The sequence below is a fragment of the Staurois parvus genome, unplaced genomic scaffold (assembly GCF_062004578.1).
Source record: "Staurois parvus isolate SC_StPar_1 unplaced genomic scaffold, SC_StPar_1.0 ptg000014l, whole genome shotgun sequence".
Lineage (NCBI taxonomy): Eukaryota > Metazoa > Chordata > Amphibia > Anura > Ranidae > Staurois > Staurois parvus.
This window is the reverse complement of record NW_028317810.1, coordinates 1238573-1257435: the sequence shown is the minus strand read 5'-3', so window position 1 is coordinate 1257435 and position 18863 is coordinate 1238573. Positions and strand designations below refer to the sequence as shown.

General features: G+C 38.2%; 1 protein-coding gene across 3 annotated transcripts in view; it reads right to left on the bottom strand.

Moving 5' to 3' along the window:
• The window catches only part of ATP2A2 (ATPase sarcoplasmic/endoplasmic reticulum Ca2+ transporting 2), a 78214-nt gene that overhangs the window by 10418 nt on the left and 48933 nt on the right, over window positions 1-18863 (bottom strand). The window contains exons 12-20 of one of the 3 annotated variants that reach the window (XR_016312623.1): window positions 18695-18814; window positions 18349-18567; window positions 16157-16492; window positions 15736-15956; window positions 15223-15425; window positions 13692-13777; window positions 10914-11047; window positions 8716-8833; window positions 7030-8624 (exon numbers count right to left, since the gene is read on the bottom strand). Coding sequence is in view for 2 of the 3 variants with exons in the window: in XM_089676593.1 (XP_089532719.1) it covers window positions 8355-8624; window positions 8716-8833; window positions 10914-11047; window positions 13692-13777; window positions 15223-15425; window positions 15736-15956; window positions 16157-16492; window positions 18349-18567; window positions 18695-18814 (1707 nt within the window). In the remaining variant the exon portion in view is untranslated. Of the gene's footprint in view, window positions 1-6921; window positions 8625-8715; window positions 8834-10913; window positions 11048-13691; window positions 13778-15222; window positions 15426-15735; window positions 15957-16156; window positions 16493-18348; window positions 18568-18694; window positions 18815-18863 lie in introns of those variants that run through there. The other 2 variants (XM_089676602.1, XM_089676593.1) reach the window with 2 other exon arrangements.

Below are 18863 nucleotides of genomic sequence, written 5' to 3'. Positions count from 1 at the left end.
CCAAAAATCCAGAAAAAACACTATACAAATGTTATAAAATGGAGTTGCCGTCCAGTGAGTAAAATAAGTATTTGATCCCCTACCAACCAACAATAATTCTGGCTCCCACAGACTGGCTATGTGCACATGTGGTACACAAATTAGTCCTGTCTGTTTAAGAAGGTGCTCCTAACGACAATTCGTTATGTGTAAAAAAAAAAAAAAAAAAAAAAACACACACGACCTGTCCACAAAATCTCTTTCTTCCATTCAAACCTCACCACCATGGGTAAGACCAAAGAGATGGCAAAAGGACAATCGGGGACAAGATTATAGACCTGCATGAGGCTGGAATAGGCTAAAAGACCATCAGCAAGAAGCTTGGTGAGAAGGAGACAACTGTTGGAGTGATTATTCACAAATGGAAGAAATCCAAAATAACCATCAATTGCCCTCAGTCTGGAACTCCATGCAAATCTTGGATGATGAGAAAAGTGAGGGATCAGCGCAGAACTACACGGGAGGAGCTTGTGAATGATCTCAAGGCAGTTGGGACCAGAGTCATCAAACAAACCATTGGTAACACAATACGCCACCATGGATTGAAATCCTGCAGCACCAGCAAGGTCCCTCTCTTCAAGAAAGCACATGTACAGGCCCATCTGAAGTTTGCCAATGAACATTTAATGATTGAGGATTGGGAGAAAGTGCTGTGGTCAGATGAGACCAAGCTCTTTGGCATTAACTCGACTCGTCGTGTTTTGAGAAAGAAAAGTGCTGAACACCATCTCTACAGTCAAGCATAAAGATGGAAACAGTATGCTTTGAGGCGGTTTCTCTGGTTAAGGTACAGGCTGACCTTTCCACATTGAGGTCCCAATGGACGGGGCCATGTATTGTATTCTCTCAGCCAGAACACTGAAGATGTGTTACGGATGGGTCTTCCAGCATGACAATGACCCAAAACATATCACCAAGGCAACAAAGGAGTGGCTCAAAAAGAAGAAGGGCCTAGCCAGTCTCCAGCCCTTAATCCTATAGAAAATTTTTCAAGGGAGCTAAAACTTTGAGTTGCCAAAAGACAGCCAAAAAAACCTTAAGGATTTAGAGAAGATCTGTAAAGAGTGGACCAAAATCCCTCCTGAGATGTGTGCAAACCTGGTAACCATCAACAAGAAATATCTTACCTTTGTGCTGGCCAACAAGGGTTTCTCCACCAAGAACTAAGTCATGTTTTGCTTGGGGATCAAATACTTCTAATTTGAGTTGCAGTTCAGTGAGTAAAATAAGTATTTGATCCCCTGCAGATTTTGTAAGTTTGCCCACTTACAAAGAAATGAAGGGTCTATAATTTTATCTTAGGTGTATTTTTAATGATGGAAACAGAATATCAACCAAAAATCCAGAAAATACACAATACAAATGTTATTCTACTCACTGAACTGCAACTCCGTTTATAACATTTGTATTGTGTTTTTTTTCTGGATTTTTTGTTGATATTCTGTCTCTATCATTTAAAATACACCTATGATAAAAATTAGACCCTTCATTTCTTTGTAAGTGGGCAAACTTACAAAATCTGCAGGGGATCAAATAATTATTTTCCTCACTTTATAGATGTGTGCTCAATTGAAACCAACAAATACAGTGAACAAGCACCCACAGAGCTGGCCTTCCTTAGTGAAATATGAGATCATTTGGAGGAAAGTCATTTCAGATGATTCAGTCATCTCCAGAACCAATAATATTGACACAAATAAAAAGGGTTTTGGAAAAGTTCTCACATAGAGCAGTGGTCTCCAAACAGCAGCCCTTTGCTTGTGTTTATGAGGCCCTCGGGGCACCATTTCATCCACTGACACCAATCATGGGGCACAATTCCTCCCACTGACACCAAAACATGGGGCACCATTCCTCTCAGTGGCCCCAGAGATGGGGCATAGTCTATTCTCACTGACGTCAGGACCTTTTCTGCTTCCAATGGCCACAGTTCAGACCCCTAAAATCTGGAGGACAGCAAACAGGCCTTTTGTTTAGAAAGTTTGGAGGCCCCCTGACATAGAGGCTGATTTATTAAAGGAGTTGAGAATCTTCATACAAGTTGTGTAATTATTGAATTATGCAATCGTGAAAAGTAAATTCCGGTTTACTTAATTCATCTGCAAATGACTGGATAATTTATTATTCACACAACGTATTAAGACTTTCAACTTCTTTAGTAAATCAGCACAATTATGTGCAGTACATGTTGGTGTTCTCTTGAAGTTGTACACATATTCTGCAGAACTGTTATGCAGAAGCACATTAGGGTTTTCTTTTCTTTTTTTTTTGTTTAGAGCTGAAGCCTTCATTATCAAGAAAGGAAGAGTGTAGGTGTTAGTAATATGGGAATGGAAAATTACATCTGAGTGGTTGCCATGGACAATAACGCAACTTTTTCTTTGATCCAGCTTCATACATTAAAACTGGTTTTCCAAATTGGGGCAGTTTTTGTGAAGGCCTAGCTCTTTACCTGTGCAATAAGAAAAAAATGTTTGTTACCCATAGCTACCAACATTCCTACCGTCATTCTGCAGTTCAGGTTTGGAAATTAAACAAGAACTCTGATTGCTTGCAGTCAGCAACAAACCTTCACACACACACACACACACACACACACGCTTTATTGTTCCTTACAGATGTACAATACCTTTTTGTAACCAGGGAGGACTATCTATGTATGGGTGTCAAAGCACAGGCTAGAAACTCAAAAAGTAAAAGTTGGATATTGCAAGCGATTAAAATATAAGGTCACCCTTCTGATTATTGGAAATGAAATCCTTATACAGAACAATTAACTTTTAAATAGAATTTTCCTGCAGCCTTATTCAGGCTCTTGAGGCACCCACTGTGCATCATGAAAAATATACACAGATTTAGGCCTGCTGCTAAATTGGAATGTTTATGCAGTCAAGCTACAATCATCTAAGGATAAACATCACTGGAAACAACCGTGTTACAGAGAGCCAACTATTGTTCTGTGTTTAGCTATTTCAGGTCCAGAAACAGTTAAACACATGTTTTGTTAGGTGTAGTCTACATCTTCCATTGCTATAAGACCTTTATTGGAATTAAACATCACTGTCAGATGGAAGAATGGCTGCAGCTGAAGGACAGACCAAAGCTCTGTAGTGTTGCATGGAATCTTCTGGATGTCATCTCATGCCGGTGGTGCACGGGGCAAGGCTATATTGGTTTCAAAGGACCTCCTAAATACATAGCCCTACCCACTGGCACTGCCCACATGTGGCATCATCCAGGAAATTTGCTGCAACACACTGTGCCTGTGTACAGTGCTCTGGTCCGTCCTTCAACTGCAGCCATCCTTCCATCTGACAGTTCTGCTATCCATGACTACAAGTGTGAAAGAGTGCCGTTCGTGCTGGGCAGAGGCAAGTACATGCTTTTTTTTTTTTTTTTTACTTTTGTGAGTGACTAATTTTGCATTTGCTTTTAATATTCAAGCTTTTAACTCTACTGCACTTGGTGTGTGCACTTCCCATTTATGTCATATTAACATTTCCCCAATCTTGCGAAGAGCAGCAACAAAGGCAGCAAGAGGTGTCTTTTTACTCTTAATGATTCAAATGATTTGTAAAGGATTATTTTTGTATAACAAAAATGTTATACTTACCTGCTTCTGTGTAATGATTTTGCTCAGAGCAGCCCCGATTCTCCTCTTCTGGTGTCCCCCACTGCAGCTCCTGGCTCCTCTTGCCAAGTGGCTTGCTGGGGGGATACTCAAAGCAGGAAGAGCCAGGAGCTTCAGCGGGTATTTGACTGACAGTAGCAGGAGCCATTGGATCCCACTGCTCTTGCTGAGTTCAGTGAGGGAGAGACAGCAGCGCCACTGCTCTTGTGCACAGCACTGGATCAAAATGAGGTTCAGGGGGAAGCTGCACCGAAAAGGTTTTTTAAACTTACTGCAGAGAATGCATTGAGGTAAACAAAAAAAAAAAAAAAAAAAAAACCTTTAGCCTTTACAACCACTTTACCTCCTTCCTGACTAGGGCATTTATTTGGAATTCAGCATTGTGCTACTTTAACTGGCAGTTGTGCGGTCATGCAACACTGTATGCAAATTAAATTTATATAATTGTTTTCACATAATTAGAGCTTTCTTTTGTTGGTGTTTGATCACCACTGGGTTTTCTATTTTTTATTATACAAATGAAGAAAACACTGAATTGTGGGGAAAATATTTCTACTCCATTATAAAACATATCAAGTAAAAAATAAATAAAATTTCTTCATAAATTTAGGCCAGTATATGGTGTATATATACTGGAATTTACACAACTCCGATGCTTTTATAGCGATGGCGGTGGTCAGCAATTTATATTAGGACTGTGATAAGTGTGGTGGGCAATCTGGCAGTAGTTGATGCTGACTGGGAGGTACACTGACTGACATCAATAGTGAGTAATATAGTGATCAGTGCTAATACTGTACACTGTCACTGTACTAATGACACAGGCTGTCAAACTGTCTGCCTAACAATATGTAATGTGTGTTACTTTTACTTTACTATCTAGCTGTTTTTGTCCCAGTTTTGCAGGAAGTCAGATAGCTGTTTTCTGTACACAGTTGTGTGTCTTTATAAACACAGAACTCTGTGTGTGATTGGACACAGCCAACCTGCTGAGTTTAGCCAAAATCATTGGCTGAAATTAGCTGCCAAACGCATGCAGTTTCCAATCAAAGAAAGGGTCTGCAGGAGGCGTGCATGCGTGTGCCCCAAACCCAGAAGGCAGCCTATTGTGTACATGTAGGTGATCCTGCCTGCACCTGCTGCCTGCTCACAGTAGATTTACAAAGAGGCATTGGCAGGTGGTTAAGCATTTGTGGTTTAGTTATACACATGACTGTTTTTTTAATGATGGATTTTTCGCATTGCTAATTTTTCATATGTTCTTATATATATTTTATATAAATTTGTTTGATTTTCATTATTTGAATTAAAGTCATCTATTTTTTTTTTTTTATACAACCATCATCCAATCACAAAAAATACCACTGGGCCCTATAAAAGCAGACAGGTTTTTTTTTTTGGTTAAACACTCCTTCCATAGCCTGCCCAACGTCAGACTAAAGGTTTATTATTCTCCCATAAGACAGTTATGCGCATACATTCTGAGCCTTGCCAAGTATTGCCCACAATGCAGAAGAATACTACACAAGACAGCTTTTAATGTACATCCACTGAAAACTATGAATATATGCACAATTCAGACACTGACATCTCTGTGAAATTCCATCTCACATTTACATTGATTCTGTTGAGGCTAATACATATAGAGCCATGTGCTTAGGACTACTTGACCTGGAAAATATAGTTATATTTTTGAACTTTATGTAAAAGCATGTTTTTTTTTTTTTTCGTTTTTTTTTAATGCATCAATGAACCAACATCTTAATAAGCTGGGTATACAAAGTCAATCCTGTATTAGGAGCAGTGTTCAAGAAAGTCACAATAACACAGAATGTTAACGTACTGCTTCAACATCAGATTTGACAAGTGCACCCACATCACTCTGAAGCAGGGCTTCACAGAACCCTAGGATTCCTCCAGAAGTTGCTAGGGGTTCTTAGAGCAATTTCGGTCTCTCAGATAAGTTTCCACCGATACCACTGATCTTTTCAGCTGTCAGGGGGTAATTCATCCCACTGACCACAAGTGTAAGGAGCATTCTTCCCACTGACCTTCACACTAGTGTATCATGAGTTGTAGATCTAGTACTTTTTAGCAGAGGTTCCCTGAGACCTGAAAGTTATTTTAAAAGGGTTCCTCTTTGTTGAAAAGGTTGATAAAAGCAGCTTTGAGAAAAACAATGGAGGAAGATTATTAAGGTGGATTGATTCTTTAGTGCGTGTCCCAAAGGCACTATTTACTTCACACTATTACTCCACCAGTGCACATGCATTCTGTGCAGTGCATGAATGCACCCCATTAATTGGCAGTGTGCGAAAACAGAGCCTAAATGAGCAACGCTGACTGGCCAGAGATTTAGCATCTATTTCAAATGATCAAGGAATAATAACATGAGACGTACCTGATGCTCACTGATCTACTAAGATGATCTTATTTGCAGACTTCTAGTGTGGTGTGTAACATATTTCTGTGTCTAAGGCAAATTTTACAGACTTCTTCAAGTCCGCAGTTGGATGAGAAGATCTTCTCATACGAAACTATGTTTTACTAGATCAGGACATTTCCCATTGCCTTCAACTCTGAGATGTGGCAATCAGCTCAAGGTTTTTCAAGCCAAATTATCTAAGGCCCTTTTCACACTGATTAAGTGCGGCTTGAGCGCACTGTGGGTGTAGCGCACAGTACCTTTGGATTTAGTTCAGTTTCTGAAAGTCCTGTATGCAGGACTTTCAGAAAGCACACCAATACCATGGGAGATCAAAGAACTCTACGGGAAGGCACAGATAACCTGCACAAAACCTGCAGGCACACTGCGCTACAACTTAAGTGGAGTCAAACTGCATTCCATCAGTGTTAAAAGGGGCTGAACTGAAGAAAATCCCAGGCATTTAACTTTAACCAAAAGTAGATTTCATTGTAAAAATTGTACCTAAAAGTCTAGATCAGTAAACTGAAATTCTCTTTATGCGGTGAATAATAGTTGAAAGTTTCTTTGACAACAGCAGGGAATCTAAAGAAGAACTGGTCCTAGAAAGATTGCAAAGAATCTCTTTATCAGTTTTAATTAAATAAAATAAAAAAAGTAGCCAAAATACTGGAAATACTGGCTTGTATGTTTAGAAGACCCATAATAAAATCCCTATTGGATCCTGTGGAACTACACTTATTCTGTCATCTGGGTGTTTTGAGTTATCAAAGGTAATTGGCCTGTTAAGTGGATGTGTATGAAGTGTGGAGGACAGACTCAAAGCAATGGGAAACTTAACCACTTTTATTCTTTAGCAACAATACAGACTTATTTCTGGCAACGTTACATGAACTGGCTACGACGGAGTGTTTCAAAGGCAATAAATACTCACTTTAGTTGATGAGTGTTGGAATGCATTTGGAGAAAAACACCACAATTAGGACGGTTAATGATCTAAACTTTGGAGGCTGACGGAAATCAACCTGAAAACATGCTCTAACAGTTAAACGATGGTCATTAGTGTCACTTTCAAATAAAAATAGATCTATACAATATGTTCATTTGGTCATGTTCTATTTACAAGTTAAAAAAAATTAAATACACAAAGTTAAACTCCCCAACTCTGGTAATACAAGTTAGTAGAATAACCTGCAATGATAATAGGTGGATGCTTGTGTGCCAACAACTGAAATAAGATCCAGCTTTATCTTTGCAGTGCAAATTATTTGATCACATTCACACAGTATGTTCTAATGCAGAAAAAAAGAGATAAGGAACTTGGGTGATAAAGCAGTTTTCAAGACAACACATTGGTTTCTCTGTCCATTAAAATGTTTTTTTTTTTATTTTTTTCTAGGATGAGAAGCATAGCCCATGATATGAGCAACACTGGCGAAATGAAAAAATGTCTTACAATAAAATACATTAGACATTTAAATAAATAAACTTAAAACTCTACGGGAGGAAACTTTATTTTAACTAGATGGGTGTAGAATGAGCTGCACAAGCAACAGGCATACCTCTTATGGAAAACAGTGTAAACAGACAAAAACAAAAAGAAAACAAAAATATAAATGAAATGAGAGACTAGAAAACAAAAATACTGACTGAGGTAGCAGTTATCTGCTTTGTGCAGGAAAAAAAATGGCTTACGGCTATATAAAAAGCCCATTAAAAGAGACAGCATTAATGATATCAAACCAAATCCAAATGACCATGCAGAAAGACAGATCATGCTTTGTATTTTTAGACATGTAATCACTTTCCCTAAATCTGCTATTAATTTTCTGCAGATAATGTCCATTGAATCAAATTAAAGTTCCTTTTCGCTTCCTTATGTTTGGGTGTTTTTTTTTTCCTTTTTTTAAATGAGAATGAATATTATGAAACAGAACACTGTACATGCTTTTTTCCCATCTACAAAAAATATTTGCATAAAATAGTGTTAATTCTCTGTACATGAACACTAAGTGTATATGTATAAAACAAAATAAAAAAAAAGAAAAAAAAAAAGTGAGGCACCTCTTGTCCAGAATGGAGTCAAGAGGTGTGTGTGTTTTGGGGAAGCAAAATAAGACCTAGTATGAGAAACAAAACTTGCCTTCACCAGCTCTACGTTCATGTGAAATTTCAGCAGAAATAGACAGTTGCTTTAAACAATTAAAAAAAAAAAATGAATTGGTTAAGTTAAACATTTCCATTCTGTAAAAATGTCAGTCAAGACCAAAACATCTCAGTAATGTTAGTGTCGGTGCTATAAAGCCAGATAACCAGAGGTAAGGTAATGAACACAAACGGCCAAGAAATTCCCTCAGTGCATGCTGAAAAAGTGCACGGTTTGGCGGCAGGCTTTTCACACTCTTTACCAGGTTCCAAGTAGTTACGGGCAATAAATTTAAGTGTCTCATCCAGAAGAATGACCGGTAATGAAATTTTCAGCACCATCAACCACTGAGTCAGATTCAATGGAGTGATTTGGAAGATGAGCTATAGAAAGTGGAGAACAAAATTAAAACAGTGAGAACATTTCTGCAAAGTGTGAGATAACCCAAATGATGCAAAAGACAGGTGTACTCACAGGTAACGGTTCAACATAAAGAATTAGGAAATGGAGGGACATGGATAAGCAAATTGAGCCCAGAAGCCACACATTCTCCCATGGAGGCATTCTCAGAAGAGACTGGTTTTCAGACAAGCTGAGAAAAGAAAAAAATTTAAGAATGGATCTTAATGCTTTGTTTAGTGTACTTCAAAGTCACTCAAATACAGCAATAAAACAAACACAATAAAAATCCTAAGAACGAAAAATCACACTCATTTTAAAGAAAATCAACAATTGCTATGTGAAAATTCGATAACTCCAGTCATTTAGAATATAAAAAAATACAGTTTTGCAAGCAATATATCCCTTATCAGAAGAACAAATCAACAAGGAATATGTATGGACTGCAATTCAAGACCCAGGTTTCTAGAGTAACAATGTTATGCAATATATAATGCAGGAATGCTGAAGCTGTTTTAAACAGAACAAAGTAGAGAAATGTCTTCAACATTATAGAACATGTCCAGCTGAATATGACCAAATACATCTAGCTATATCTAAAAGAGAACCTTTACAGACAGTACATAACACAGAAAAAAGATGTTCTCCTATGAGAATGGTCACACATTCTTGACAACTGTTTAAGCAAAGACCCTCTACAGTATTGGTATTTTACATCCGCAATTCTAAAAAAGTTGGGATGCTGTGCAATGATTTGCAAATCTCATAAACCATATTTTATTCACAAAAGAAAATAGAAAACATAGAAAATATTTTAAACTGAGAAAAAAAAAAAATAATGTAATTTTGAAATTGATGGCAGCATGAATCAAATCAAGCCATCAAAGTTGGGACAGGGCCATGTTTACCACAGTGTAGCTTTCTTTTAACACTCTGTAAACATCTAAGAACTGAGGAGACCAATTGCTGGAGTTTTGGGAGAGGAATGTTGTCCCATTCTTGCCTGATCTAGAGTTCTAACCACTAAACAGTCCTGGGTCTTGGTTGTATTTTTCGTTTCCAGATTTTCAATTGGTGAAAGGTCTGGACTGCAGGCAGGCCAGTTAAGCACCCGGGACTCTTCTACTACGAAGCCATGTCGTTGTTATAGATGCAGTATGCGGTTTAGCATTGTTCTGCTGAAATATGCAAGGCCTTCCCTGAAAAAGACTTTGTTAAAGTGGGAGCATATGCTGCTCTAAAATCTAGATATATCTTTTCAGCATTTCCAAATGTACAAGCTGCCCGTTCTATACACACTTATGCACCCTATACCAGAGATGCAGGCTTCTGAAATGATCACCGATAAGCTGGAGGCTCCCTCTCCTCTTTAGTCCAGAGGACTTGGCTTCCCTAGGTTGCGAAAAAAGTAAAATTTCGATTTGTCTCACCACAAAACGGTTTTCCACTTTGCAACAGACCATTTCAAATGAGCTTTGACCCAGAGAAGACTGTGGCATTTCTGAATCATGTCCAAATATGGCTTCTTTGCATGATAGACCATGTTGTTTACAGGCAGTGATTTCTGGAAGTATTCCTGAGCCCATGCACAGAATCATGCTTGTTTTTAATGCAAATCATTGCAATCTGTTTTTATGTAGATTTTACAGTGTGCCAATTTTTTTGGAGTTGGGGTTGTATAAACATATAGTAAATACATGTAATTACAATATGCTTGGTCCTGAAGCCTAATTTCCATATATAGTGGGGGACAAACAGCAGTCATATGAGGAGAGCATACAGTAAATCATTGTGGGACCACATGTACCATTGCATAAGGTCAGTTGTGAAAGGAAACCTGCCAATCTCCTAAGTCATCTGTCTTCCACACAGGAAGTGCATCAACATTAATTGAAACTTTGTGTTACACACTTCAAAATGAAACCGAACTGGGAAAGGCAATACTGAACAAGATATTTGGTGTACAGAAGGCACCCACAAAGTTCCAGACCATGCTTCTTGTCACAGCCGGAACCCTAGCGGACCTTTCTGGGGTAATACACTTTCACCATCATCCCTCATGATAGGCTTGGTACCTGACTGACCTATCACCTGGCTTATAGCACCACTTTGGAGGAAGAAGGTGGGGGTTGCAAGCCTAAATAAATATGAACCTTCAGAAAAACTGTCTTGTGCTGGACATTTAAAGTGGTTTTGGAGGCACTGTATGTTGGCTATACATAAAATTTGGTTGAGAGAACTATACATAACCACCAATGTTCAGTTAAATTTACCTGTTCAAGGCATTACACATTTCAATAGTGACAAGGACTGACAGAGCCATTGTCATTGGGTAAGGAGACTCAAAGATTTCACACTGAACAGTCTCAAAATCTGGGTTGTCCTCTTTGCACTGAAGGAAATGGCTCTGAAAGGAAAAAGAATCTGAATTAGCAGACAAAACCAGTTAAATCTTTCAATTAAATTACATATATTTTCACTTACAGTATGTTTTTATTAAAGATTTTCAAGCATTTACAAGAGAGATACACAGATATGACAAATATACAATTAGTTGCCTGAGCTAGAACGGCCAGTGTCAGGGGGTAATATTATAACACAAATAAGGCCTACAGGCTTAAAGACCAACAAGACAATGTGGTAGGAGCAGCCTACAACAAGTTGAGAAAAGTGTGTGATGGGTTTCCTCCCAGACACCCTGATAGGTTAGAATTGGCTCCTGTCTAAATTGTCCCCAAGATCTACATGTATGAATGTGAGTTAGGGATCTTAAATTGTAAGTTCCTCAAGGACAGGGACTGATGTGACTGTACAATACAGTGGGGAAAATAATTTGATCCCCTGCAGATTTTGTAAGCTTGCCCACTTAAAAAGAAATGGTCTATAATTTTTATCTTGAGTATTTTAAATTAGAATAACAGAATATCAACCAAAAATCCAGAAAAAAAAAAAAGCATGATACAAATGTTATAAATTGAGTTGCAGTTTAGTGAGTAAAATAAGTATTTGATTCCCTACTAACCAATAATTCTGGCTACCACAGACTGGCTATGTGCTCATGTGGTACACAGATTAGTCCTGTCAATTTAAGAAGACGTATAAAAAGACACCTGTCCACAGAATCTCTTTCTTCCATTCAAACCTCACCACCAAGGACAAGACCAAAGAGCCGTCAAAGGACATCGGAGGCAAGATTGTAGACCTGCACAAGACTGGAATGGGCTACAAGATGATCATCAAGAAGCTTTGTCAGAAAGACAACTGTTGGAGAGATTATTTGCAAACAGAAGAAATACAAAATAACCATCAAATCGCCCTCGGTCTGGAGCTCCATGCAAGATTTCGCCTCATGGGGTGAGGATGATCATGAGAAAAGTGAAGGATCAGCCCAGAACAACACAGGAGGAGCTTGTGAATGATCTCAAGGCAGCTGGGAACACAGTCACCAAACAAACAAACCATTGGGAACACAATACGCCGCCATAGATTGAAATCCTGCTAAGCCTGCAAGGTCCCCCTCCTCAAGAAGGAACATGTACAGGCCCATCTGAAGTTTGCCAATGAACATCAAACGGATTCAGAGGATTGGGAGAAAGTGCTGGGGTCAGATGAGACCAGAATTTAGCTCTTTGGCATTAACTCGACTCGCCGTCTTTTGAGGACGAAAAATGCTGACTATGACCCTAAGAACACCATCCCTACAGTCAAGCACAGGTGGAAACATTATGCATGGGGCCTGTTTCTCTGCTAAAGGTATAGGCTGACTCTGCCGCATTGAGGGGCCAATGGGCAGGGCCATGTATTGTAAAATCTTGGATGAGGATCTTCTTCCCTCAGCCAGAACACTGAAGATGGGTCGTTGATGGGTTTTCCAGCATGACAAGGACCCAAAACATACCACCAAGGCAACAAAAGGAGTGGCTTGATAAGACACACATTAAGGTCATGAAGCCTATCCAGTCTCCAGACTTTAATCCTACAGAAAATTTACAGAGGGAGCTGAAACTTCGAGCTGCCTAGAGACAGCCAAGAAACCTTAAGGATTTAGAGAAGATCTGTAAAGGGGGACTAAAATCCCTCCTGAGATGTGTGCAAACCTGGTAACCAACAACAAGAAACATCTTACCTCTGTACTGGCCAACAAGGGTTTCTCCACCAAGTAGTACCAAGTCATGTTTTGCTTGTGGATCAAATACTTCATTTTACTCACTGAACTGCAATTCAATTTATAACATTTGTATTGTGTTTTTTTCTGGATTTTTGCTTGATATTCTGTCTCTATCATTTAAATTACAGGTATGATAAATTAAAGACCCTTCATTTCTTTGTAAGTGGACAAACTTACAAAATCTGCAAGGGACCAAATAATTATTTTCCCCACTGTGTATGTAAGGCACTGCATATATTGTCTGATATATAATTACCTGTAAGAAAATAAATAACTGATGAGAAACTGGCTACAGTATATTGTTGGATTCAATAAAAGGTGAGTAATGAGACTGCATATATTTTCATTGTAAAAGTCTTGTTAAAATGTCTGCTTTCCTCTTCCCTTTCTATGCAAGAATCATTAATAAGAAACAGACAGCAAGATATACTTTCACCCAGACCTGCCATTTGAATGGAATCCCTGATCCCTGAAACACAATTTCTTTTGTGCTCATGTGCATTAAAACATATACAATATGTAGAATTCTTTCCAAACGAAAACCACACAATTTACACATAATAAACCACAGAATTTCATTCAAGAAAAAAAAATTCCCTCCTGGTTCTTCAAATTTTTTGTGACTAGTGTCAAAAATAAATTTTCAATTTGACCCCAATAACTTTTAGTAAAAATCAAACTGTTCCAAAAACAAACTGGCCAGCTTTAAACATACAATCATACCAAAGTAGATATAAAAGTAAAAATACCACAGTAACATGAAGATCACTTCACAAAAAAACAAACATTCTTATAGGTACTTGTTCAGTACTAAAAAGCATGAACAAAATCTATATTCAAAACTTAAAATCTTCCACCATAGAACTAAAATTATGATTAGTACCAGTTGATAGAAAGTCACTCTTGGTCCATCATCAGCAGCAATAAACCACCAGGCAGCAGCACCAACTGTAGCGGCACCAACATAACCTAAAGGCAAAACAGTGTGTCAGAATTTTTACACATGATTTGAAGACAGCCCATAGCCTTTTTTTTTTTTTTTTTTTTTTTTTTTACACATGAAAATGATCAGCTAAATGTAAAAAATATTATCAAAAGGTGTTTTTGTATACAGGGTATAAATACATATTTATATAGAAAATAGGTGTAGATATATTTGCTCATTACATAAGTAGGCTTTGCTTTATGCTGTTCCTTTTATGGGTAGGGTCTAATTAAATACAAATTCAATGCAGTCTCTAATTAGGTCAAACATTCATAATTCACAGGTAGCCAAAGTTCATGGCATCTTTTCCTAGACTGCAAATTACATGACTGAGCTGTCAACAACCTTTTAAACACTTGCAAAAATAGATACTTTTAATTCAGACCTGTGATTTGATAATGTCTGCAAAAGGTTCTCATTTATCCAGGTCATGGTATATCTAGTAGTAGTTACTGCCATTCAACTGGACTTGTTCTGTAATGTATGAAGACATTTTGTAGCTTGTCCAAGCCACTCCTCCACAGGCAAAAAAGCCACTACACATCTAACTGGAACCACCATCTCTTCAACATATACTACTCTTTAACATTTCTGCCCCAGTGTTCTGACAAAAATGTATACCTTCATTCATGCAAATCGTGGATTAGCACATATGAAGCCTTTGTGATAACAAGCATTGGGCTGTAATTAATACATGGTGGTTTCCACACATTTCACACCTCCCATCCCCTCACTAGACAACATCTTCCTTTCCATGGTAACATGATCATGGTGTCAGTGTGACCTGTTTGGATATAAATGCTGGACTTTTTTCCTGACATGTCACATTGGAACATAAGCAGCTTGAACAAACTATGAAAAGTCTTCAACATTACAGAACAAGCCCAGCTGAATGTGATCAACTACTACTAGATATGTAATTTGAGAATACTGACATACAACTTATTAACTATTGACTCTGTTCAATAATACTTTGAGTAATTGGTACAAGATAAAAACACAGTAATACACCCTATAAGCAATATTGGATATACAAGAGTACAATACCTCACAGGCATCTAATCCTGGAGGTTGAGGATATTGCTCCCAAAAAGTATAAAAAGCTGGTTTAAAAACACATGACTTCAGAGGACGGTGTTTTTTCTTACTCAACAGCCCATTGTAATATGTTGACCTCATCTAGCCCAGATTAGAACAAGATCTGTCTTAGCTTTTTATTGGGGACACATAAAAAGAGCCAACCCTCTTTTTTTTATTATTTAAATGGACTAAATAGGTAGGTTACCTCCCACACTAACTGCACCTTTCCAATGATGAGAAGGCCCATAGCACAGGAGCTAAAACATTTCAGTAACAAGTTTGCCAAAAAGGTCTAAATACACAAATGCATCAACTTTTTCTTCCCAAAATTAAGGAAAAAAATACTCACATCCAATAGCAAGGTAGCGAAAGAAGAGCCAGCCGCTTATGAGTGGTTCCTTAGGATTACGGGGTGGCTTGTTCATGATGTCCAGATCTGGTGGATTGAAACCCAGTGCAGTTGCAGGAAGACCATCCGTCACCAAGTTAACCCACAACAGCTGGACAGGAATTAATGCCTCAGGAAATCCAAGGGCAGCTGTCAGGAAAATGCTGCATGGAATGAAATGCACATATTAAAATATCTGCTATTAAAACTTTACAAGATATTTGTACCTCCCAAAACATCATATTACTTAAAACATTGTGCAAAGTCTATACAGTGGTTGGGTATTAAACCTGCCCTTATACTTTCTGCTTGCTCCAAGATGAACTGTAAGATGGATATCTATATCGATCCTGAAAGCTACAGATAAAGAGCAGGATGCATATAAAAGACAAACTTTCAGGGAAAGTCAGCCAACTCACATAAAAACACATGCAAACAGTGTCAACAAATCAGCAGGCTTTGACTAGTACATACCAAACCACTTCTCCGACATTTGAAGAGATGAGGTACCGAATGAACTGTTTCATGTTGTTGTAGATGGCTCGCCCTTCCTCAACAGCAGCCACAATTGTAGAAAAGTTATCATCAGCCAGCACCATTTCTGAAGCCGTTTTGGCCACTGCAGTCCCAGATCCCATAGCTATTCCAATCTCTGCTTTTTTTAATGCAGGGGCATCATTGACTCCATCTCCAGTCTAAAACCAAAACAGTCACATCAATATAATTAAAGTTACAGATATAATGAAACAGAATTGATATGGGAAGCTTTATTTGCCAAATGAAACATCTGAAAACACTTCGTAACAAAGCTTACCAATATTCCACAGTTGTAATAGAATAATGAAAGATATTTATAACCATATCAAATAGCAATGTCTTCTCTTCATTTACTTACCATGGCTGTGATCTCATCAAAAGACTGCAGAAACTCAACAATTTTGGACTTGTGTGAAGGTTCTACACGAGCAAAGCAGCGTGCATTCATGCAAGCTTCCCTTTGTACAGCAGGAGACAACTCATCAAACTCGCGACCTGTGAAAGCCTTATCAGAAACATCCTCATCTTCACGGAAGATACCAATACGTCGACAAATTGCAACTGCTGTTCCTTTGTTGTCACCAGTAATCATAATCACGCGGATTCCAGCCTGACGACACATTTTCACCGATGCAGCAACTTCGGTTCTAGGAGGGTCCAGCATTCCAACACAGCCAACAAAAGTCAGATTGGTCTGAAGGAGGAAGCACATTAAAAGACAATCAATCAACTTTACCAGAGCAAGAAATTACTTTTAAATAAAATACAGAAATAAAAATAAAAGTTGCATTAACTGTTAAATTCAAATCATAGTCCTACTGCTTCAGAATAATTCCAATTCTATGTTTTTATACAATTACATTGCTCAAGCTTAGATCAATATAATATCTGACTGATGCCCCTAGAAGCTGGAAATCACTGAAGTAGACACCACTATTTCATTAATCTCCACTTACAGGCACCAGAGAATGCTTTGCATTTTTTTGAATGAATGCAAAATGTTTCCAATTGGCTGAAGAGGCAGAGCAATGACATCACTTTACCTTCTCAGCTGCTTCTTGCCTTTTCCCAACTGCCCTTCTCCTTTATTCTACGCCCATATCCCTATCCTGATACCACATGCCCCATACAGTTGACTACAAGGCGATACCTTCTAGATCCAGCTCTAATATTACACCTCAACCATATTCATTAGGTAATGGGATCCTTCTAAACGCATGGTAATTGCCACAACACTATCCCCACATCTACATCAGGTTTTGGTATTTATCACAAAATGTTGTCACTCAATATCACAATGTTCTCATTGGTATAACACTAAATAAGTTTTACTTGTTGCATGACGATTTAAAATTGGTTGTAAAAGGTTTTATTTATTTTTTTTAACTTTAATGCATTCTCTGCATTAAAGTGTTACTAAACCCACAACAGTAAAATCAGTCTGTATATGCAGTAAAGCAAGCTTGTTATCCTCACTGTGGAACCTAAAGGGGTTAATCCTTTGCATTGTGTAAAAAGGCCGTTTAATCCTGACTTCTCTGATCCTCCCCTTCTACCAGTGTCCCCCTCTTATTTCCTGCTAAGACATGGTGTGTAGTCACTCTGCACATGCTTAGTTTGGTGTGTAATGCTAGAGAGGTTTTTTTTTCCTTGGGAGAGTGCATGTGATCAGCATAGGGACAATCAGAACTGTCCAGACAGTGGTCAGGAGGCTCTGCATCCTAATAGAGCAGAATGAAAACACCTCCTACAAGCTTTAACATGTGCTCAGCTGGACACTGATAGAAGTCACAAGACTGCACTAGAAAAGGTATTTAGCAGTTTATATTTACTAAAATAATTGCACTTCCATGTTCTGTGTACTGTCAGAGACCAGATATAGTGAATTCATGGTCCTGGGTTTAGTAACACTTTAAGATAAAAAAAACCTTCTGTGAATAGGGGTCCCTCCCAGTTCCCCAAAAAACAAAAAAAAAAAAAAAACACAACTTACATGAGCCTAATCCAGTGCTGTGCCCAAAAGCAGCAGTTCTCTCACCTCACTGGACAGAGAAAGCAGTGGGAGCCTGGGCTCCTTCTGCTGTCAATCACATCCTGTGAGGAGAGAGCAGAGGGACGGGGCCAAGCTGCGCTCTATGTGTCTATGGACACACATTGCAGGGCTTTGGATTAAGGATTAGGCCCACACAAGTGCCCCCATAGTAAACAAGTTGGGGATTTGAGGGGAAGGAGGGCAGGCGTACCGGCAGGGAACCCGATAAGGAGGATCAGGTCTGCTCCTGCTCTGTGCAAAACCACTGCAGAGGGAAGGTAAGTATTTTTTTGTGTTTGATTATGGTTAAAATCACCATAATAAAACACTGTATTATATACACCACAAAACTCATTAAAAAAATTTCCTTTATTGAATTTTACAATTAAAAAAGCCAACAAAAATGAGAACCTGCATAAAAAAAAAAACCCACAATATTAAAAAGGTTAAATAGGTTTACATAACTCAATTAACAAAATAAATACAGAACAAAAAGAAGCATGCATATAAAACTTTACCTCATAAGTAATGAAATTGGAAGATTCCTCGAGATTCATTTCTTCTTTCCGTGGGGGATTATCATGGGTTGCCAAAGCCAAGCAGCGCAGAGTGTCTCGGCCTGTGCCCCACTCTCTGATCACACTCATAATCTTCTGTTTAATTCCAGGTGTTAACTGTAGTTTTGCACTTCCAACACGAATATGAGTACAACGATCTATTAAACCTTCAGGAGCACCCTACAAAAATTAAGTATTGACAGTATAACAAACATTACGACACAAAACAAAAATATCGCAGCAAATAGAAATATAGGAAATACAATTTATTACAGAATAAAATCTGTGTGAAAAGAGAATAATTTACCTTGACAAACATTCTGTTGTTAGTGCGACTTGGTTTGTTTGGTGTGCAGTAAACAGACATAGATTTCCTATCTCTTGAGAACTCCAATGTAAATTCCTTCTTCATTAGCTGTTTAATAACCTGTAAATAAACAAGTTAGTTGTAGAAGCAAAGAAACACACTAACCACT